The 23,908-nt window shown below is 34.2% G+C and overlaps 1 protein-coding gene across 1 annotated transcript; it reads left to right on the plus strand.

Moving 5' to 3' along the window:
* The first annotated feature begins 3,093 nt into the window (after nt 1-3,093).
* On the plus strand, nt 3,094-5,286 carry LOC113760084 (UDP-glycosyltransferase 83A1-like). Its single transcript, XM_027302657.1, has 3 exons — nt 3,094-3,535; nt 3,857-3,916; nt 4,094-5,286. Exons 1-3 carry the CDS (start codon nt 3,094-3,096, stop codon nt 4,999-5,001), a joined length of 1,410 nt encoding a protein of 469 aa, XP_027158458.1. The 3' UTR covers nt 5,002-5,286.
* Nucleotides 5,287-23,908: the final 18,622 nt, after the last annotated feature.

Genomic DNA, 23,908 nt, shown 5'->3' on the forward strand with positions numbered 1-23,908 from the left:
TAATAGCAACCGATCAAAACAAGAAAAATTGAAAAAAGTTGAAAACTATTCATAAAATAACATAAAGTAAATAGCAAATGAATTAAAAAGTTAGAATACAATTCAAATAATACCAAAGACAACATCCAAATCACTTATATCCAAGGGAAAACAAACATTGTTATTGACAATAATTTAGTAATGCTTCATTTGTATTGGTTTGAGCAAACCAATTCCATCCATCAAGGTAGAAGCCATCTCCAATAATAAAATAAAAATTATAATAAGAGTACATTTAAAATGAAGAATGACAAAATGAAAATGATATCCAAATTGTTTTTGGTGATGCCCAAAATACCCTTATTTTTTCTAATGATTACATATATTTATTGTATTGCAATATTAGCGAATAATGGAAGCGGTTATGAAATGAAAAACTTTAAAATTAAGTAAATTTTATTTATGGTGACAATTGTAATTAGACATATTTAGTGCATTCCAATAATTGATTCTAATAATTGATAATAATGATAGCGATTATGGATTAAAAGTTGGCAATTAAAAAATAAAACACTGCAATATACAAAAAAATTAATAGTAAAATTGTTAATTAGCCACAATTCTCATTCCAATTCCATGATCATCAAAAAAAAAAAAACTAATACTAAAACCAAAAATATTGTGCTCATATGCAAAAAGTAGACTTGTTGCTTTTGCTTCACATTGGATTGTGCTAAAAATATGAATAAAAGAAAAGGAAAATGGAAAACCTCCAACTATCTCTATCTATAAACTTTCAATTGTTAGAATGTACAAGCCAAAAAAAAACTTTACGCCGTGAATGATTTATACTCCACTATTGGCAAAAATAGAATTAACATAATATCAAGAATTCAAATTACATGTTTGTTTATTTATTTTTTAACTTAATTATATTCTTCATTTATAAAAAAATTGCAATGATTGTGGTTTATATGCAATAGAACCATGAATATACAATAATTTTGGTAAAACATGATGTTATCAATATTTGATATGTTAGAATTCAAGCTATAAATCAGAAAGTGTTTGGTACATGATTCCAAATTCAATTCTAAGGGACATGTCAACTATTGGAATGTTTTCTATCTCTTTTCATTTGATAAAATTTTTAAAAGTAACTAGCTTAAAAAATAAATAACATAAAAATACTATATTATGATGTTGATGATCAAAATTTCATAAAAAATTTTTAGTATCTAAAGAATAATATATTTTAAAATATTACAATCACGTGCAAAACACATGAACTATTACTAGTGAAGTTTAAGTAGGACTAAATTTTTATTGGAATATCTTAATATGGTTATAATGTGGTATTATAAATTTTAGTTATGCACATAGGTTATAGCTTTTATTTCTTTAGTTTTTGCCTCTAAAAGAACAGAAATTAAAGTTAAGAGATACAAGTTGCTAAGGCAAAAACATTGTTGTTCTTTTTAGTATGACCTTTTCATTTTTTAAATATATTTTTAACTTCTCAGCCTACTTTATTTTCATCTGTACTTGATTCAGGGATTAAATTTCTCCCCAATGTGTTGTAATACTAAATAAATTCAAGGCACAAAATTAATTGTGCTATCTACCTTTCTAATTGGTTGTAGTTATAAGTTCTAAATAAATTTCCTTGACTTAGGAATCAATTCTATACCAGAACTAATTGTGCATGTCTTTCATGCCCACAGAGGGGGTTCTTTAATGCCCATCCATTTAGCACTTCAGAGTGTGCATTTTAGCAGGGTATAAAGTTATTTCGATTTCAAAAGTTTCTGAAATTCGCCTCATCCTAGAAAAATATTCTTGAATTTCAATAGTTGATCCCTATGCGCTAAAGATGCAAAATTACATTAGCCCTCTAGTAAAATGTGGACTTAACTAAAGAAAACAGTTGATAATCGATTCAACTTACTACTGTGATTGGTAAGACACTAAATCAACTTGTTCAATTTATATTCAAGAATTTAAGTACTTTAAAGTATCCTATTCAGTATAAGTAGGATTGGATTATTTTTCTTTTTTGGGTGCAATACTAGAATTTTAGAAACATAACTACTTTGTAGATTTGATTTTTTTTAAATGTTTTTTTTTATAGTATAAGTAGAAAAGCGGGACTTTTCACTTACATTCCCTTCCCTTCCGAACCACCCAACCCACTTACATTCTCTCCCCTCGAACAATCCAACCCATTCCTCCTTCAAATTTATTTCTTGTTTTTCATAATGTTCTTGGAGGAATCTTCTCTGTTTCTTTCAAATTATTCAACAAAATATTGTATGATCAGGATTATTGTACGCTCCAGAGCGCCAGAATATGAAGACTTTATATTTTTCAAACCAGTTGGCCATTTAATTAGAAGTTCAATACCTGATGTATGTAAAAACTTTTGCTCCTTAGTTTTAGCCATTCAAAGACTGAATACTTAATAAATTATGTGTGTACAAATTGACTACTTAGCATTATTGTAATTTGATAAGATAAATTATGACTAAATATTGTTTTTCCTAAGTGGGAGATTTTGAGTTCAAGATCTATAACTTATAATCCCTTACACCTTATCATCCAACCTGACCCTCCCCTTGGATGTATTTAAGAATTGCAAAGCATATAGATCATTTAAGTAGTTTTAAAGACACATAAAAAATTTTATTTTAACTTTAAGTTAATATAAAATGTGTAGAATGCAACAAGACAAATAACAATAAGACGTGAAGGGTATTCTTAATCAAAGACATAGAGGAAGATAGACAAAGGAGTTGGGTATAAAAGAATCAATGTAAAACCTAGATTTGCAAAAAATAACACATATAAAGAATTAGTTGTTGTAATTCAACAAAGTGTTGTAATTATAATTTTAACTCACAACTCCTAATATTGTTATTTAAATTCATAAGGTAAATTAAGTAGTGTTAATTCGCAATTGAATATTGACATTCTGCTTCATTATCCAACACGCATAATGCACGTGCATTTTCCTAAGCAGTCTATAAACGGTGGGAGAAGTGTGGAAGTTCTTCTGTTCTTGTACTACAATTTCTGCATTAGAGGAAAGGCAGGATAAGATAACAACAAAATATCATGAATCATCCTCATCCACGTGTTCTAGCCATTCCTTATCCAGCGCAAGGTCATGTTCTTCCCTTAATGGAACTGGCCTTGTGCTTAGTCAGGCAGGGTATTAGAGTAACATTTGTGAACTCCGAATTCGATCACAAGAGAGTTACCAAATCATTATCACAGGAGGACAATGTACCAGCTATGATGCAACTGGTGTCAATCCCAGATGGATTGGAATCATGGGAGGACAGAAATGACCTGATCAAATTGACGCTATCAGTTTACCAGGTCATGCCTGCGAATCTAGAGTGTCTAATAAAGAGCATAACTCAATCTGACAGTGATAAAATCACATGCATTGTTGCGGATGAGACCATGGGATGGGCACTAGAGATTGCAAAGAAAATGAGAATCAAGGCGGTAGCCTTCTGGCCAGCGTCAGCTTCACTATTGGCAGTCCATGGTTCGAAGACTCAGCCGAGACCAGACGTCTCCGTCTCGGCCTAACCCGAGACGAGACCGCGACGAAACGTTTCCGAGATACGTGACAGGCCGAGATGTCACCGTGAAAGGTTGAAACGGCTGAGTCACATCGAGTCATCCCGATTCAACTTGAATTTTTATTATTTTTACTAATTTTTAATTATTTTTAATTATCATATTTTTTACAATTTTTAGAATATTAAATATTTTAAAAATTCATGTCTTGCCGAGACCGCGACCGATATGCCGAGACCAATGTGGAACGGTCTAAGCCGCGACCGCGACCGCGACTTTGAACCATGATTGGCACAGATATTCAGCATCCCAAAGCTCATAGATGATGGAATCATAAGTAGCACTGGTAAGATTGACTCATTTTAGATAATTCCTTGCCAGCACCATTAGAGAAAGAAGATAAATTTATTTGCAGTCATCAAACTGCTAATCATCAGAACACGCATTAGTACTATCGGTTCTACATTTTGCTATTTTGTATTCAGTTGAAAAGTTTCTAAACACGTCAAGCTTTTTAGTGCAGGTACCGTGTTGAAGAACCAGATGGTAAAGTTGTCACCTACCTTGCCAGAGATGAAGCCTGAACATCTTGTTTGGACCTGCTTTAGTGATCTCACATTACAAAAATTTTCTTTTGATACCTTTTTAAAATCTAACACAATGGTTAAACTGGCAGATTGGTTCATTTGCAATACAAGTTGTGAATTAGAGGCGGCAGCCTTCACTTTATTTCCTCAAATACTACCTGTAGGCCCTCTTTTGGCAAGTAATCGACTTGGAAAATCGGTTGGCTCCTTCGGGCCTGAAGATTCAGACTGCTTGGCATGGCTTGATAAGCAGCCTCCGCAATCTGTCATTTATGTTGCATTTGGGAGCTTCACAGTTTTTGATCCGACACAATTCAGAGAGCTGGCACTTGGGCTTGAACTCATCAATAGGCCATTCTTGTGGGTTGTGAGGCAAGATTTAACTACCGAGACAGACAATGCATATCCAGAAGGCTTCAAAGATCGAATACAAGGCCGTGGGCTACTTGCAGGCTGGGCACCTCAGCAACAGGTCTTGAGCCATCCTTCGGTGGCTTGCTTCCTCAGCCATTGTGGTTGGAACTCTACGATCGAAGGTTTGAGCAGTGGTGTTCCTTTCCTCTGTTGGCCTTACTTTGCAGATCAGTTCCTTAATGAGAAATACATATGTGATGTTTGGAAGATCGGTTTAGGATTTGAACGAGATGCAAATGGAATCATTGCACGAGAAGAAATAAAGAATAAAATTGAGCAGCTTCTCACTGTTGGAGAATCCAAAAAAAGGGCCTTAAAATTAAAAACCAAGGTTATTAACAGTGTTAGCAAAGATGGGAGCTCTGGCAAGAATTTCAACAATTTGGTCCAATGGATTAAGGCTGAGAAAAATTATTCCTGCTCTGGATAGGCTTGACTGCCACATGTGAAAGTGAATCAGGAGACTGATGTTGAAATGAGACCCCAGAAGGATATCATTGTGAGTTGTTCGCTTCAAATTCCACCACCAGCCCCACTCCCTCCGACCAAAAGAAAAAAAAGTTCCGAAGAAGATCATTTTGATTGTATTAATAATTAATGATCTCTCATGTTGTATTCCTACCTCTTCGAGTATCAATCTCTAAGGCTACTGAGAAAATCATGATAATCTTTTTAAAAATGCAATATGACATCTCATGCATTACTCGCCTCTGATGTATCATTCTGTTGCCTACAGGACCAATATTCCAACTGTTCTTTCAAAAGAAAACACAAAATTTGGCCCTTCCTGGCATAAAGCAAGCACATGAGATGAAGCGCAAAAGGGCATGGAGCAACTGAGCAAGCTATATGTAGTTTGTACAGCTTGCTTAGTGGCTTTGTATTGGTCTAGCCTATCTCCGAAATATTTACTCATTATCTAAAATATCATTACAAAATTTAGTCGTCGAAGTCTAGTAGTCTGTAATGACTTGTTGCTAAATGACTGAAGTGCATATATAGATCCAGAGAGGGGGGGGGGGGGGGGGGGGGAGAGGGAGAGAATGATAAAATGTACGAAAAATCTGCATTAAATTTGGAGAAAATTTCCCCATTCTCAAGCACTTATGCAAGTCGGTTGTCAACCTGACAGGCTGATATATATGTCTGATTCGTAACCTGCTGAAATCGTGCAGAATGCAGGTTTGACTAGTGTCTGTCAAGCATAGCAGGACTTCAAAATGCACTTGCTTTTCTAATTGACTTGCAAATGAGATTTCCCACAAGCCACTGATGCATAAATATGAAAGATGTGCTCCCAGAATTCTTGTTCATTCATTGCTTAATCAAGCACCTCCTCAGAATACTTATTACCAAACAAAACACATAATCCTGTTTTCAGTTAATGATTCTGAAATAGGAAGCAGTGGCGCATGAAGGACACACGATGGAAAAGAATGAAATTGACGGGCAAGTGCATCTTCAGTTGGCTAACCCTTAACTGTTAAAAAACTCATTGTTACCTGACAAAAGCCAGAACAACAATTGGCTTGCACTGTTCATGTTGATGCTCTAATAAATGAAAAATATGATCAAACTTTTTTAAGCAAAATGAGTCGGTCTTCGGCTTCTAAGTTCTAACTTCTGCTGATTTAGCATTGGCTAATACATTTGTTCCATATTCGTTACAATGGTGACTGGTGAGCTCTACCTATCAAGAACAGATATGAGGCTTGCAATTTCACCTTTATATGGAATCCTCCTAATGTAGTCTTAAGGGGAGTGATCTGGGGTACAGCAAGGGAGGAGACTCTTGGAGTCTTAAGAAAGAAAAGGAAGGGCTGAGGAGTAAAGTGGAGGATGCCCAGAAGAGGAGAGGTGAAGCGGTGGAGCAGAATTCTACACTTTGTACGTTGGAATGAGAATCATGGAGTTGACCTTTTTTTTTTTTTGTCGAAACGATAGGATACTTTCATTATAGTAAGGAAAAAATTTACAAGTGCGAGCAACGGCTCGAGAGAACTTTACAAAAGTGTTCAAAGACACTGAGGAACATTCCTTTCCTCATCCACAATAATGCCTAAAGCATCAACACTTAATTTTCTACTATCTATCATATTTTCTTCCCTACTCAAGCAAAAGGAGCACATGCAAAACAGTTTTTTCACATTCACAATATCCTCCAGCAATGTAGCCATTCTGCTCCCCATAGGCTGTGTTTTTGTTAGTTGTTTCAGCAGCTCCTTGTTGGCAAAATTGAGCTTGATTCTATTCCAACGATATTGCGCAGCTTTACACAGGACTAACTTTAAAGCTAATGCATCATCTAGGCTTTGGTTCCCCAGGCTTCTTTCTTTCAGCTTCCATTCTGCAATCTTGGTGCCTGTAGTTGTTCTAACTGTTACTCCAATGCCTAGATTGTTTTGACCTTTCCTTGTAGCTGTTGACAGGTCCATGATCATAGCTCCCTGAGCTTCATTGCCTTGGCTTTGTTGATCATGCATGTGGTCTGTTTCTTCTGTGCTCGTTCTATCTTTTGATTTCTCTACTTCCACTTGCTCCAGCCACTCTCTATGTGCTTTCTCTACTGTTCTCAGTGGTGGTGATCTAGTTGAGCTCTCAAACTCCTTCTTATTCCTATCTTTCCATATTTGCCACAAGATATTTGCCGTTAATCCAATATGTTCCTTCCCTTCTGGTCTTGCCCTTGCTTCTGAGATTCTAAACCACCATCTTCTGAAATCTCCCTGCTGATCCTGAGCCCCCTCCCAGTGAATAGGTGATGCCTTCCAAATGTCAACCGTGTGGGGGCATGTTAGCAATAGATGTTCAACTGTTTCCTGTGCCTCACCACAGGTTCTGCATATTGGATCTCCTATTTTTGTTCTTCTACTCACGGCTTCTCTCACTGGTAAAGCTCCTTGTATACATTTCCAAATGAAGAGCTTGATTTTGTGCTTGATGTTAAGCTGCCAGAGTGTGTTCCACATTTGTGACATTTGCTGACTCCCCTCTATATAACTCGAACCAGCTACCTCTGAACCACCCTCCCTTACTTGTCTGTTGTTCTTCATTTGGATTTTGTAACCTGAATTGACCGTGTACTCCCCACCTGCCTGTGGTTGCCAGTAATAGCTGTCTTCCCTCCCTGAAAGACTTAGGGGAATACTTAGGATCCTCTCAGCATCATTTCTGTTGAAGACTTTAAATATGGTGATCTTGTTCCATCTGTTGTGGCAAATGAGCTCATCCACTCTTTCCAAATCACAATTGTTTGGCTTAAACGTACTTGGCATTCCTGAGATTGTCTCTGGTATCCATTTATGCTCCCAGATTCGTGTATTCCTGCCATTGCCAATTCGCCTAATCAGTCCCTTATCCAGCAAACTTCTTGCTCCCATTAAGCCTTGCCAAATCCAGGAGGCACTTTTGGGGGGATTGCAATGAAGTATAGATTCCTTAGGGAAATATTTAGCTTTTAGCACCTTGCTCACAAGATGGTTTGGCTTGGTGAGGATTCTCCATACCTGCTTCCCTAACATTGCTTTATTGAAAGCCTCAAGGTCCTTGAATCCAAGTCCTCCCTCATTCCTCTTTCGTGCCATTCTCTCCCAAGAAGTCCAGTGCATTTTATTTCTGCCACTTGTTTCTCCCCACCAGAAGTTAGCCATCAGAGCACTGATATCTTTGCAAAGTTTCCTTGATAGCTTAAAGCATGACATGACATACGTTGGCATGGCCATAGCTACTGACTTTAGCATTACCTCTTTCCCTGCTGAGCTGAGGAACTTGCTTTTCCAGTTTTGAAGTCTTCATGGAGTTGACCTAAGTACGTAATTTTTATATTACCAGTTGTGTGTACAAATTTACTGTTATCAGCGTGCAATTCTATTCCCGAAAATGTAAGGACGGAGAAGTCGGGAAAATTGAAAACATTCGACCGTCTATGAAATGCAGAGCTTTTTAGCCACTTGTAGATAGACAGATACACAGAGCAAGACTTAAAATGAATAAACTGTGAGAGCAACATTCCATGCATATCATATGGGGTTCATTTCACAAATCAGGTATAAGGGCAGCCCGGAGAACAACTGATTACTATTATTTGTCTTCCTTGTCCAGCCAAACGTACATGAACATAATGAACTGATACTAGAACTCAAATAATTACACCACATATATCATCTGTGCTGTTGAAGCAATTATCAATCAAAAGCAATCTTATTCTAAAAATGCTATGGGCATTACAGAATGGTAACTCCAAGTTCCTACAACTCGACATCAACTATGCACTTTCCTCCACTCTGTGCTTTTCTTTTTATTTGCTTGTATCTCAGATCTGCAAGCAACATAAGAAGTTACCCCTCATGGCAATTAAGCCTTATACATGGTTCATGGGATTGGTACGGAATAAATAAACCAAGGATGGAGAAGTTCAATGGCTTGGCACAAGATTTTCCCGCTAATTTGTAGTGAAGATGTGGATGAAGCCATAGCAGGACAGCCAGACCAATGTTTGACCATTTTATTCTTAAGTGGTTGACTCTGCTTTTGAATAGAAGTCAATACTACCTATTGAAACAATTACTAAGAAAAATAATAAGAGAAGCAAAAAACTAGACTTTATTTCTCTGTAAAACTGATGCTTATAACATGAAACTACTCCATTTATAGAGTTTAAAACAACTCCACTAACTATTCCACTATCTCCACTAACTCCACTGATTTCACTAAGGCTCCGTTTGATAAAACTGAATCTGAATTCTGAATTCTGAATATTGAAACAATTAATTTGCTGAATATTAAGCACTGAAAAGAGATATATGAATATCTGAATCTTAATGCTGAACATATTTATACTGTTTGATAAACATTTATAACTTAATGCTTAATAAGCTAAATTGTACAATTTTGCCCTTCTATCTTTTAATCCAAAAAGGAAATAGAACCTATGATTTAATTAGCTTAAAATTGTTAGGTATGAAAATGACAATATTTATTTTTAAATCAAAGTATTATAAATGAAGAAATATATTACGGAAAAGTCCAAATATCGGTGCAAATATATTTTTAAATCAGAGTTTGATAAGAAAAGTCCAAATATAAGCAAAAGGAAGCTGTAATAAACAAGTTTTAAATTCACACCAAATTATATAGAAATTTAATTACTTCAATGGAAAAATGTTGACGCAAAACAACAAATAATCAATTGGAAATAATGAATTTGAGATCGGTGAGTACGGTAGCAATAAAAAAAATTGGGAGGAAAAAAATGACAAAATTATGAAAGAGTAGAAAGATGGAAAAAGATAAGGAGTAGACAGATGTGAGGAGCATGAGGAAATTGTAAAAAAAGTCATTAAATAGGGAGAAAATAGAAGTAGAAAGCCATTAGACAGAGAATGTCAGGTTGTTTAATTAGATAAGGATTTTGGATAGAGAATATTAGGTTGTTTAATTAGATAAGGATTTTGAATGTAGTTAACAAACAAGGATAGATTTGACAGATAAGATAAAGTAGTTGAAGTAAATCTCTTGATTCTTATCGAAATTAAGCATTCAGTTACGATTCTTGTGCTGAAAAAAAAACATACAAATTCAACACCACTTAATAAGTTCAGTAGAAAAATTTTTATTTATCAAACACCCAAAACATCTGAATGTCTGAATGAATTCAGTTTCAACACTTTTTTATGTTATCAAACAGACACTAATTCCACTAACTACTCTACTAACTGCATCAATTCCTCTAACTCTACTAAGTAGGTAGAACAAAACAAACAAACATGGTCAACTAAAAACAAGTGAATGTTTTTAACAATCCTTCCCTTAAATTGAAAGTTTTTCAAATATTCAATTTAACAGGACTTATCAACTGCACAGATTCCAAGCAGCTTCTTTAGTTTCTTAAATGTGGATAACTTCAATGGCTTGGTCATTGTGTCAGCAATCTGATCTTCACTTTTGCAGTGGAAAAAATCAATTATTCCATCCCTTGTGAACTCCCTTAGAAAGTGAAATCTCATATCTATGTGCTTGGTTTTTCTATGTAGAACTAGATTTTAGAGAGTTTGATGGGAGAACTATTATCACAGTAGATTGTAATAGCTCCTTCTTGCTAAAAATGAAACTTTTCAAGAATATTTCTTATCCAAATTGCTTGACAGGCACAAGTTGTTGCAGCTACGAACTTTGCTTCAATTGTTAACAAAGTAACAATTGGTTGCTTTTTTGAACACCATGAAATAGCTACAGAACCTATCATGAATATATAGGCAGATGTACTCTTTCTATCATCAAGATCGCCTGCATAGTCACTGTCAGTAAAACCGAACATATTTGATTTTTCACCATTATTGTAGAACAATCCATATTCAATGGTTCCCTTCAAGTATCGAATAATCCTCTTGGCAACTAGAAGATGTGTCTTCCTTTGACTTTCCATGGATCTACTAATAACACTTACTGCATGTATAATATCAGGTCTTGTAGCTGTCAAATACACGAGGCTTCCCACAATTTGCTTGTAAAGTATGCTGTTAATTCTCTTTCCTTTAGGTTCTTTGATAAGCTTTAAACACACTTCAACTGCCATACTAACAAAATTACAATTCTTCATTTGAAATTTATTTAGAATTTCTTGCACATATTTCCTTTGAAAGACAAAAATTCTAGCAGTAGATTGCACCACTTCAATGCCCAAAAAGTAATGCATATTTCCAAAATCAGACATATCAAATTCATCAGCTATCACAGATTTTTTAAATTTCTCAAACATGTTACTATCATTTCCAGTAAAAATAAGATTGTCAACATATAAGCAAACAATGAGCAATTTACCTCCATCTCCAATCTTTATAAAAAGCGTATGCTCATATGGATTTTTTTAAATCCGTCCTTAGAAAAATAAACATCTATACGGCTATATCGAGCATGTAGAGTTTGTTTTAACCCATATCATGCCTTTTTGAGTTTGTATAATTTGTGTTCACTTTCAACCTTCACAAAACCAAGAGGTTGATCAATAAATACCTGTTCCTGTAGATCACCATGGAAAAATGTTGATTTCACGTCCAACTGGAAGATAGGTGATGAATATTGTGCTGCCAATGCAATCACTATCCTGATCGTGTCCTGTCTTATGACTGGAGCAAAGACTTCTCCACAATCCACCCCAAATTGTTGCTTATAGCCTTTAGCTACTAAACGTGCCTTGTACTTGTCAATTTCTCCATTCTCCTTCAATTTTGTCTTGTATAGCCACTTGACACCAATTGACTTGTGTCCTTCTGGAAGATCAGTTAACTCCCATGCGTTGTTTCGTTCAATAGTTGCAATTAGGTCCTTAGATTGGTCCTCATAACGATCATCCATGCAGGTCTTTTTCTAATACGTTGAGACCATTCTTTATCTTCTGCTACTATTTGGGAACTTGGAACATCATCTGAACCATCTGGTGGAATTTGTTCTGTTGGCTACTGCCTGTTCTCTTCATCAACTTCATCAAAATCAGCAGGTATTTGTTGTTCAATGACATTATTGTTCCATGCAAAAAAATTTTCCTTAAAAAAAATTACATCCTGACCGATGACAATTTTCTTAGTAATAGGATTATAAAACTTATAAGTTTTTGGTTGATCATTAACACAAAGAAAAATGCATTTTTTCCCTTATTATCTAGATTTGTCCTCTTTTGGTCTGGAATATGAGCATAAGCAGTGCATCCAAAAATTCTTAAATGATCACTGTTGGTTTCCGTCCGCTCCATGCTTCCTTTGATATCATATTTTTAATAGCAAAGTATGGGACTTCTAATTGATAGCTTCAGACCAAAAACTTTTTGAGACACCACTGCTTGTTGTGGCGTATAGGCTACTATAAGCTGCTTTTGAATTCCATGCTCCTCACAAAAATTTACAAATTCTTATGAGTTATATTCTCCACCACAATCATTGTGAATAATCTTTATGGACATGCCTACTTTCTTTTCAACAAGAGTTATAAAATTTTTGAAGGTTGAAAATGTTTCAAATTTTTCCTGCAAAAAATAGACCCAAGTTTTTCGACTATAATCATCAATAAACATCATAAAATAACGTTTTTCACTATTAGATGGCGGATTTATGGGTCCATATAATCAGAATGAACTAGCTCTAATATGTTTTTTGCTCTCCATGATTTTTTTTTGGAAAGTGATCTCGATGTTGTTTGCCAATGATACACTCTTCACAAATTTCTTAAGAAATTGTAATTTGAGGTAGACCAGCCACTATATTTTTCTGTTGCAGAGTCTTTAATCCATTAAAGTTTAGGTGTCCATAATGAAAATGACATAACCATGCCACTCCTTTTGATTTTACTGAAAAACATGAATGAGTTGAGTTCTGTAAATAGAGTGGGAACATACAATTTGCCGTCATGTTAACTTGAGCAATTAAGCTCAACTTTGCATCTCGAATCCTGCATACTCTATCTTTGATAGAAATCTCATACCCCTTTTCTAGCAACTAACCCACACTAAGTAAGTTTGTCTTTAAATCTGGAACAAAAAGAACAACAATGATAGTGTGAGTAGAATATCTTTTAGTTTGGATAGTTACCCTTCCTCTTTTTATAACAGAAACTATGGAGTTATGACCAGACTTGACAGTATTACGGAATGACTCATCCAACTCAGAGAATGCCTTCTTGTCTCCACACATGGGGTTGCTGCTGCCGGTGCTTAAATACCACATGTCATGTTGAGTTTCTTCATTCACGTGACACACCATCAAAAGAGACACTTCTTATTTTTCTACAAAGTTTGTCCTTTCTCCATTTTGTCTATTCAAATTAGTTCGACATTCTGACTGATAATGGTCACACCTATGACATTTGTAGCATTCAACAATGGACTTGTCTATTAACTTTGGCCTATGAGTTGTTCAATGATGGCCTCTTCGTCCTCTTCCTCTTCATTGAAATTGATTTTCTTGGTGCTGGTGTTGTTGTTGTTGGTTGCCACGATTATTGTTTCCTCTGCCTCTACCTTTGCCTTGTCCTCTATATCCTCTCGATGTTAGATGACTTTCTATTGAAACCTTCAATGCTTGCTCCTCTTTCTCTTGCTAGTTAATTTTTTGCTCATGAACCAGCAAAGAGCTCTACAACTCATCAATTGAAAATGTATCAATATCTTTTGATTCCTCTATAAAATATACAACAAAGTTAAATTTTGATGTCATTGATCAAAGGATCTTCTCGACAATGGTGACGTCCTCCAAACGTTCTCCACAGATCCTCATCTTGTTAGTGATTTCCATCGTTCTTGCGAAATAATCTGTGATCGACTCGCTTGACTTCATGCGTAAAGTGTGAGGACCCGAAAAATTTTCTTATTTTATTTTTTCAAATATATTTTTGTTACTTTACCGTGTTGTCTTCATTTCCTAGATATTTTTACAAGTGAGTCAAGTTTTAAATCATTGTCCTTATATAAGTTATTCCATGTTAAGTCTATAATGCATTATGGAAGTGGGACCCACTAGTGAGGTGTGTGTGGTAAATTTGGAAGATTATGAGGAGTTGGATACAAAGGGATATTATTTGTAAAGAGTCAAGAGATAATTAGAAGTTGGCTAGATATTTTAGTGCTTGAAAAATAATTAGATAAGGATTAGCTCTTGGTTTATCATTTGTCATAAAACCATAGAATCTTAACTTTGACTAAGACCAAATTTTCTTCTTATCCAACCAAGATAATTAGGTCATTAATTAGACACTAATCATTGCCTTGCCAAGTGTCACTCATCTATGGAATTTTGACCAAGACTTCTCTTGAACTTTCTCTTAGAAGTTTGGTCAAAATTCCCTTCCTTTCTTTCTACTTCTTGGCTAAACTTCCTAGCAAGAAAAGAGAGGGGAAAACTCCAAAATTTCAACTTAGTCCCTTGCTTGAATCTTGAGTTTTCACTTTAATCTTGTAAAGTACTCCATAAAAGGTGTCATCCAAAGAAGATTAAGGGCTTTGGTGGAGTGATTTGGGAGAAAGAAGCACTTGGTTTCCTTTTCTTCTTAGGGTATTAAGGTAACTCTATCAAGAAACTCTCTTTTCTTTTAATACTTGCATAAGAGTGGATTTAGGGCTTGATATTGGTAGCTTTCATGAGGAATTTCATGATTTGAGTGGTGATTCAAAAATTTCAGTTTTGATGGTGAAATTTCAGTTTTTATATGATGCTTTGATCTTGGCCATGATTTAGTAGCTTTGCCATGTGAATCTACTAGCTTTTACAAGTTATTTTGGCTTGCTTATGGAAAATTTCAGCTTGTAGTTGAAATTTTTAGCCTAGGGTTATAAATTTCAGCTTTGTTGTGGTTGATTCTTGAGCAAGAAATTGGCTATATTGGATGGTTTTGTGGCCTTAAACAAGTGTACTTTATAGCCTATAACTTGTGGCTGTGATTGAGGTTGGATTGCTATGAATATTGGTGTTGAGTTTGGATGGAAAAATTAAGAAAATAAGGGGAAGTGTTGCTAGAAATTTTCGCAGAGAGCTCTGCGTAGTTTTGGTAAAATTACTATAACTTCATATAGAAAAATTCAAATTGAGTGCTGCTTATTGCGTTTGAAACTAGATTCAGAGTGCATTCTACCATGAAAATTTCAGAATTTTTCTCAATTCCTATGAATATCTATGATTTCTCAAAGTTGACTAAATTTTCATACCTGCTCTGTTTTTCTACTTGATGAAGAAGCAACTTGAGACTGGAATTTGACTGATTTATGGATAGAATCTTACAAATATGTATTCTGAAAAATTGTAGTCCTTTGAGTCTATTTTCCAACAGTATAAAGTTTATAAATTTTGGGCTTAAGAAGCTGGCAATACAATTTTTCAAACAGTGTCGCACAAAACTAGAGAAAATTCTGTTTTCTAAACTTGTCCTTGCTTCCAATTCCAACTTTAAGTTGGAGATGTTAAACCATTTTAACCTTGGTTTTATGAGTGGAATTGAGGTTTAAATGAAAGGAAATGAGTTTCTTCAAATCAGTTTAGGTCAGACAATTTTCAACTTTGTATTTTGAAAGTCTTGTTCTAATTTCTTCAAACGTTTGACTATAATCGATGCTCTTGTGCTCCAAATGACTTTTGCAACGTTGATTTAGTAAGCACATGAGGTTTTCTCCTCGATTGAAACAAGAAAATATTATATTTTGATAGGTTATACAGGCATAAAACTTGTAAATTGATGCATTTTCTAAATGAAGTTTTGAAACCTCAATTTCTTCATGTATTTTGGCTTTGTATTGCTAGTTTTTTAATATAGTATATGACCACAGGACTCGAGAGAGTTCAAGAGAATGACTTGGGGTTAAAGTGAAGGGTTGCAATTGATTGGTGAGTGTTCCAATGCATGTTATTTGATTATGCATGACTTGAGAAAATGCTATTATTTGCTTAAGTGCTCTCCTTTGAATGACATGCTAATAAGTGAATGACTGTTGTGATTTTCTTGTCTTGTTAATTTGCTATGAGCGCATGTTCACATTGCATGAATGCGTGATAAATATGCAAGAATATAGGCCGATGTGTACTTTATCGCATCGGCTGAACTGAGCTTAACCTATGTCGGCACCCTATCCGAGACCCGCCATTTGCGAGGTCGGATCAGTTGGACAGCTTTGGGTTTATAACTTACCAATGTTAAGTGCGAAGCTCAGAACTCTTTGTCGAAAGGCCTTGAGCACAATGTTTAATGTTTAATGTTAAATGAGAGGATTGTTGACTTTTCGGAGGGCATAAGGTGAATGTTAAATAAGGGGATTGTTGATCTTTCGGAGGACATAAGGTGGGAGTTCGGAGATTATAAGGTGGTAAAATATAGGAGATCGTTTATTGGCAGTTATAAGATAAATGTTGCTCCCTATGAACCCTGTATCCTTTTAATGTTCAAATTGTTGTTCATCCTTGTATTTACTTGAATGAATGATTGAATGCATGCATGAATGTTATTGTTTATCAAGTATTTTACATTGAAAGATTTCTATTACAATTAATTGCTCCACTACTAGTTTCTAAAGTTGAGTATCGATTTACTTGAACCTATATTATTTGGGAAAATGTGTTTACATGTTAAATTGTGTTATTCTCTTATTTGGCCTGTTTACCTGGAATGCTCACTGGGCGTAAGTTCATCCTACGTTTTGTTTTCCTTAACAGGATTTGGATCCGAGAGTACTCAAGAATACTATTGGAATGTTTTGAGAGACTTTAAGTTTTTATTTTAGTAGAAATGATTGTAATGTATATATTTTTGGATTGTAGTAAAGATAGACGGCGAATGATGAATCTTTTGTACGCGAACCTATGTAATAGCTTTTGGATGTATGTAAATGTTATTTTGGGGTGTAATGAACATTATTTTGGTTAGTTTAGAAATTTCAAGTAATTCTTGCTATGGATTGTAGTGAGTCCTGGCGAGAGATGGGCAGACGGTCCGCTGACCCCTCTAGTTCACCTTTGGGGAAAGTGGGGTTGTCACATAAAGTCTCAAATTCGGTCCAAAGAGATTGAAACTACACCCACTTTACCATTGTATTTCCTTGATAAGTCTTCTTCATGGAATTCCAAATCTGCTTGGAAGTATCTTTGCCAAGAATTGTCTTCAAGAGGGCTCGATCAATAGTTTGAAAAAGGTAATTCTTGACTGTAAGATCCTTTAGTTTCAATACTTCCAACTCTGTTTTCTGCACCTCTGACAATACTACTCTGACTTTTGGCATTGCTACTCAAGATTCGACAACCTCTCAATACTCCTTGGACTTCAAGAAGTTCTCCATTAGCATGCTTCAATGATCATAGTGACCATCAAAGCGAGGAATTGTTGCCTGCACAAAGTTGTTGGTAGCCACCATGACTTACCAACACAATTCTCACAACCCACTTTTGTTTTCACTCATGAACTTGGCTCTGGTGCGACTAATACAATTATTGAGAAAAATAATAAGAGAAGCAAAAATTAAATTTTATTTTTTTTGTAAAGCTGATACTTAATTCATAACATGAAAATGCTCTATTTATAGAGTTTAAAAGAACTCCACTAACTCCACTATCTCCACTAACTCTACTAATTTCACTAACTACTCCACTAATTTCACTAACTCCACTAACTGGGTAGAACAAAACAAATAAACATGGTCAACTAAAAACAAGTGAATATTTCTAACACCTATTTGGAGCCTTGAAGTTGCTTTTGGATCTCTTACTGCTGCGAACCTTAACCTGCGATTTTAATGATCATGTGCAAAGATTACATAAAACCAAATCGGAGGCGACTCAAGAAACTCTATCAAGTTTACCTGAAGCCATTTGCTAAAATTTCTGGTGATTTGACCTCGAGTACTTTCCGCTGAAAGCGTTCTTTAAAGATTTGAGAAGTTTTCCCATACAAAATATGCCAGTTTAAACCTCCATCTGGACTTCCTTCGACCGCCCTGACAACCAAAACAACCAAATTTCTTACATAATTTCACTTGGAAAAAGAAAAATCCTTGCTAGGATATCACATGCACAAGATCATTGAATTTGCATTTGGTGTTGGGTAATAGGGACTTTGAAAAACTAGAATAACCCTGATATTCAAAGTTGTATTTCTTGAAAAGCTGAATTTTCATTAGCCAGCACATAGGTAAAGGTTGTGGACCACAATATCTTTTCTAAGGATTTTGTAAACCTGTTGTATTGCTGGAACTAATTAGACTAACTATTTGAAATTCAGAACCTAAACTGATAAATTTTGTGAACCACAATATCTTCTAAGGATATCATAAACCTGTTTTATGCTGGAACTAATTTATCGTGTGTCACACACAGTTAGTACACAGTCACCATCCCCCTAAGTTATGGCCCACTTCCTTAGAGAATGTAAGTGAACAGGACTGAAAAGTTGGATCATTATCATCAGCATAAGCTCTCGTGAAAAGAATTTCTTTAACCGACATGGTGACACAAAATTTTCTTGATCAAGATTTTCTCTATTTTTGGGGGTGGGAAGAAGGGGTTGGGGGTGGGGGGGGGGTGGATCAGAGACTACTCCACGGTACTTTTCATCCTTGGATACTTTTTAAATCTACTGGTACAACAGGATGTTCTTGTCAGTAATGGATGAAAATACATTCTTCGGCTTTATGTGAAAGGCTTAGTTTCTCCACATGGGACTTAAGAATTAAAACTCTTGTCTAGTCATTTTCGGTCCAAATCTTGCATTGTATTCAAAAAGGCTAGCAAAGAGGGCTATAATTCTGGATCAGCTAAGCCAAGCATTAGTTCTTACATAAACCAAGAGGAATTCTCGACCGTAAATGCATATACTAGGACTTACAAAGGAAAACCAGACATTCCCATTGCAGTCAAATGAGTTCAATGCTTTCAAACCTAGTCCCTATATTTCAGAACAAATGAAACCTATTTGGGTTTGTTTTTTAGTCTTTTCCAAGTTTATGAGTTGGAATTTCAAACTTTTACTTAGCTGATATAGGCATTTAAATTAGCTCTGCACATACAACATTCATAAGGAATCTTCCAATGAGTCTGGAGGTTTTACAGATTGGTATTTCAAACTTTTGTTTGGCTGACCATAAGGATTTACGCTGCACATACTGCTTTCACAAGGTATCTTCCCAAAGAATCCAGAGGTTGCACTGTCAAAATCAGCTAGCTCGGAAAAGAAACATTACCCACTCAGGTATGCAGTAAGTCAGAAAGCTCCAGGGTAACATATATTTTCATGGATTCATCCTTTCCTCCCTCATTAATGATACTTCATGCCAACTCTTTTGGTTCGGGCAACATGCTTATAAAAATCTGAAGTAAAAATTTAAGGTGGCAAAAGAATCAGGGTTTTCCACTCAAATAAGGTCAAGGGAGAAAGTAAATAACATTTTACGTGCAGGAAAAGCTTTCTAGGAACTGCCACGAACATCTTTAGTGCTTTAGAAATCAGGACAGGAGTATAAAATTACGATAACATAGTTAATATGTCAGATTTTACTAGACACTAGTTGATATCATGTCCTCCTAATGTTTTCTGCAAAATATCTACATGAAACTAAAAAGAAGAAAAGGAAAGAAAGGGGAAAAAAATTTGAGAGAGAAATGAGAAAGCAAAATAAAAGGACACTGGACTCTCATGTTGTTAGTTTTTCTTGAATTGTAGTATAGCTCAACAATAAAGAGGTTGTTCCCTTCAGAAAGTAAAATTGAAGCCTCAGAATACATTAAATTTAAGCTAAGAAGGTTGCAAGGAAAATGGTTCCCAATTAGACAATGGTCACAACCACCACAGATTGGCTCCAAACTCAAAACGTGACCTAAAGTAGAATATGGTAATGCAGTGACATCAAACCTGCTCATGGGTATAGGAATTGAAACCATTGAAGATGCTAAAGAAAATCATATCAATCCATTGGATCCCTCTTGGGCTCATCGTTGGCAAACATTAGCTCATACAACACTAGCTCATGCATTTGATTGTCCGATACTTCATAAAGTATCCAACAACATACATGGAGAGGAACATAATAGATTAGGAAATGAGAAATCAACCAGATTTCTAATCATGATCAATGAGGTAATACTTGCAAATTTAATGATCAAACTAGGTGTTCTCTCCCCCCATTTTGAAGAAAAACTTTCGTATAATCTTGTTATCCTCTAATTTTCCATTCAAATGCTTTTTGCATCTAATGCTTATTTTTCACTAGGCTAGAGATTGTGCATGCTGATACGTATATATTTTACGTATTTTTAGTGTGCTTTATTAATTAGTTTTGGTGTGTTTTAGTCACTTTTATAGCTAATTAACTAGGATTTTAGTGAAAATGTACATTTTGTGATTTAAGTGATAAAAATTACATTTCTATGGATTTTAATGGTGAAAATTTCATGTTTTTGTAGGTTTATTGATACAATCAACAAAGGGAGTGAATTGAGAACATATTTAGATGATTATTGATGATTTGAAGTAGTTTAAAGAAGACATGAAGTGCAAAGATGAAATGCAAACAAGAACAAAAGAAATGCAAGTTTTTCAGATTTGACACATCATGGTATTTCGACTATATCTTGAGTTAAAAGTATTAGATTGAGATGATTCTTGAACCATTTTGAAGCGAAGACATAGATCTACATTTGATATGGGATATCAAAGTCTAGTTTAGTCATTTTTCTAGTCAAAATGTCGAAATACAGAAGTACAATTCTATTGTCGAAAGCTGAACAGAGCTCTGACCAGTCGAGAGTATTTTGGTCATTTCTCAGTTTATAGAGCTTTAAATGGGATGATTCTTGAGGCATTGGTAAACTAACTCAAACGGCTACAACTTTTATGTTTTTCATAAGGGCTAGTTGCGTATTCACTAGGTTTCATATTGTAGCCAGAATTCTACAACTTCCTTAGCACTTGCTCTGTTTTCACACTACTTTCCAGCTCTACTCTAGACAAGAATTTCGGCTGCACATGTTGAAGGGACCTTTTGGAAGAGAAAAGGAGTTTTATGTCTTGTCTAAAAAATCACTTTTTTACTCTCTTAACACTAGAGATGTAAGAATCATTAGAAAAGGAGAGAATAGGACATTAGAAGTAGATATAATCCGATTTTAGCATTAGAACTTAGTTTTAAGTCTTGTCTTGTTCTCTCTAGCGAGAATAATTTGTGTGAACAATTGAAGACTTCATTGTACAACTCATTTTGTTGAAGAAATAGAAGATCATTAGGAGCTTCTTCACTTCTTGGCTAAACTTTCTTTATCTATCTTTTTACTTGTGATTCAATATGTGTTCATGCAATGAAGCTATGTATTTCTTGTTATTTATCATATGAGTAGCTAAGTTCCTAGATCTAGGGAGTAGATGAAGCTTATGACTACTTGATATGAAATAAATATGATTTACACTTGCTATATCTTGTATTAACTTAAGTGGATTAAACTTGCATTTCATGAAGGAAACAAGAGTAGATCTAGTTATTCACCATGAGAATATGGAAAACTAGTCTAGTTTAGGCCATTTACTTGTCTAGTCTAGTTTACTTGTATCTTTGATGTCATAAGTGGAATCTACATTCCAAGACTCGAGTATTTAGTGAATTCTCTCCACAACTTGCTGGCAGCAAGGTTCGAACCAGGGACCTAAGGCTCCATCTTCAGCAACCTCAACCGCCAGACCAAGCCCTGGAGTGGTCATATTATTACTATATAAAAAGTATGAATCTTGTTATTAGGGAGTGTAAGTGTAAGCACTTTTTTATCTTAATTTTTGTTATCTCTAAATTACCCTCATGTCTTTTAATTAGAATTATTGCATTTTAATGTGGTACTAATTAAAAGAAATAAAACACTCCAATTGATTACATCTTAATAGTATTGGTAATTATAATTAAAAACTGCTCATTAAATACTATTTACCTAACATTGGACTCCACTCTTGGTATTAGGGAGTGTAAGTGTAAGCACTTTTTTTTATCTTAGTTTTTGTTATCCTTAAATTACCCTCATATCTTTTAATTAGAATTATTGTATTTTAATGTGGCACTAATTAAAAGAAGTAAAACACTCCAATTGATTACATCATAATAGTATTGGTAATTATAATTAAAAACTATTTTCCTACCCTTGGACTCCATCTCCAATTATTATACATATCAAAATTTCTTAATTGAAGCATGAAAAATTTCTCATTAGTCATTAGTTAAGACTGTAAAAAAAAAAATCAATGTTTAAATATAGACAGTCTCTAGAAAATGGAGAAACATACAAGGAGAAGAGAATACTTATTCATCTGTATATCTTCATAAAAATATCACGAGCAAATTTTACAATTATGCACTTTTTGCCAATATAAAGAATTTTTCATAATTGCAGCCAATGGATTTCAATACACAAAAAATGATGACACATTTATAACTGAAATAGAAGTATTAAATTGGAAAAAAGAAATCTGAAGTAGCACCATACAAGCCATTATTATCATTAATAGCAACCGGTCAAAACAAGAAAAATTGAAAAAAATTGAAAACTATTCATAAAATAACATAAAGTAAATAGCAAATGAATTAAAAAGTTAGAATACAATTCAAATAATACCAAAGACAACATCCAAATCACTTATATCCAAGGGAAAACAAACATTGTTATTGACAGTAATTTAGTAATGCTTCATTTGTATTGGTTTGAGCAAACCAAGTCCATCCATCAAGGTAGAAGCCATCTCTAATAATAAAATAAAAATTATAATAAGAGTACATTTAAAATGAAGAATGACAAAATAAAAATGATATCCAAATTGTTTTTGGTGATGCCCAAAATACCCTTATTTTTTCTAATGATTACATATATTTATTGTATTGCAATATTAGCGAATAATGGAAGCGGTTATGAAATGAAAAACTTTAAAATTAAGTAAATTTTATTTATAGTGACAATTGTAATTAGACATATTTAATGCATTCCAATAATTGATAATAATGATAGCGGTTATGGATTAAAAGTTGGCAATTAAAAATAAAACACTGCAATATACAAAAAAATTAATAGTAAACTTGTTAATTAGCCGCAATTCTCATTCCAATTCCATGATCATAAAAAAAAAAAAAACTAATACTAAAACCAAAAATATTGTGCTCATATGCAAAAAGTAGACTTGTTGCTTTTGCTTCACATTGGATTGTGCTAAAAATATGAATAAAAGAAAAGGAAAATAGAAAAACTCCAACTGTCTCTATCTATAAACTTTCAATTGTCAAAATGTACAAGCTAAAAAAACTTTACGTTGTGGATCACTTATACTCCATTATTGACAAAAATAGAATTAACATAATACAAAGAATTCAAATTACATGTATGTTATTTATTTTTCTAACTTAATTATATTCTTCATTTATAAGAACTTGCAATGATTGTGGTTTATATGCAATAGAATCATGAATATGCAATAATTTTGGTAAAACATGATGTTATCAATATTTGATATGTTAGAGTTCAAGCTATAAATCAAAAAGTGTTTGGTACATGATTCCAAATTCAATTCTAAAGGACATGTCAACTACATTGAGATGTTTTCTATCTCTTTTCATTTAATAAAATTTTTAAAAGTAACTAGCTTAAAAAAATAAATATCATTAAAATACTATATTATGATGTTGATAATCAAAATTTCATAAAAAAATTTTAGTATCTAAAGAATAATATATTTTAAAATACTACAATCACGTGCAAAGCACGTGAACTATTACTAGTGAAGTTTTAAGTAGGACTAAATTTTGATTGGAGTATCTTAATATGGTTATATAATGTGGTATTATAAATTTTAGTTAAGCA

The sequence above is a fragment of the Coffea eugenioides genome, chromosome 2 (genome assembly GCF_003713205.1).
Source record: "Coffea eugenioides isolate CCC68of chromosome 2, Ceug_1.0, whole genome shotgun sequence".
In the NCBI taxonomy this organism is placed as follows: Eukaryota; Viridiplantae; Streptophyta; class Magnoliopsida; order Gentianales; family Rubiaceae; genus Coffea; species Coffea eugenioides.

Coding starts and splice junctions, on each gene's coding strand:
- LOC113760084 (XM_027302657.1), top strand. CDS start 3,094: ATGAATCATCCTCATCCACGTGTTCTAGCCATTCCTTATCCAGCGCAA. Junction 3,536..3,856: donor TTCACTATTGGCAGTCCATG/GTTCGAAGACTC, acceptor ACTTTGAACCAT/GATTGGCACAGATATTCAGC. Junction 3,917..4,093: donor TGGAATCATAAGTAGCACTG/GTAAGATTGACT, acceptor TTTTTAGTGCAG/GTACCGTGTTGAAGAACCAG.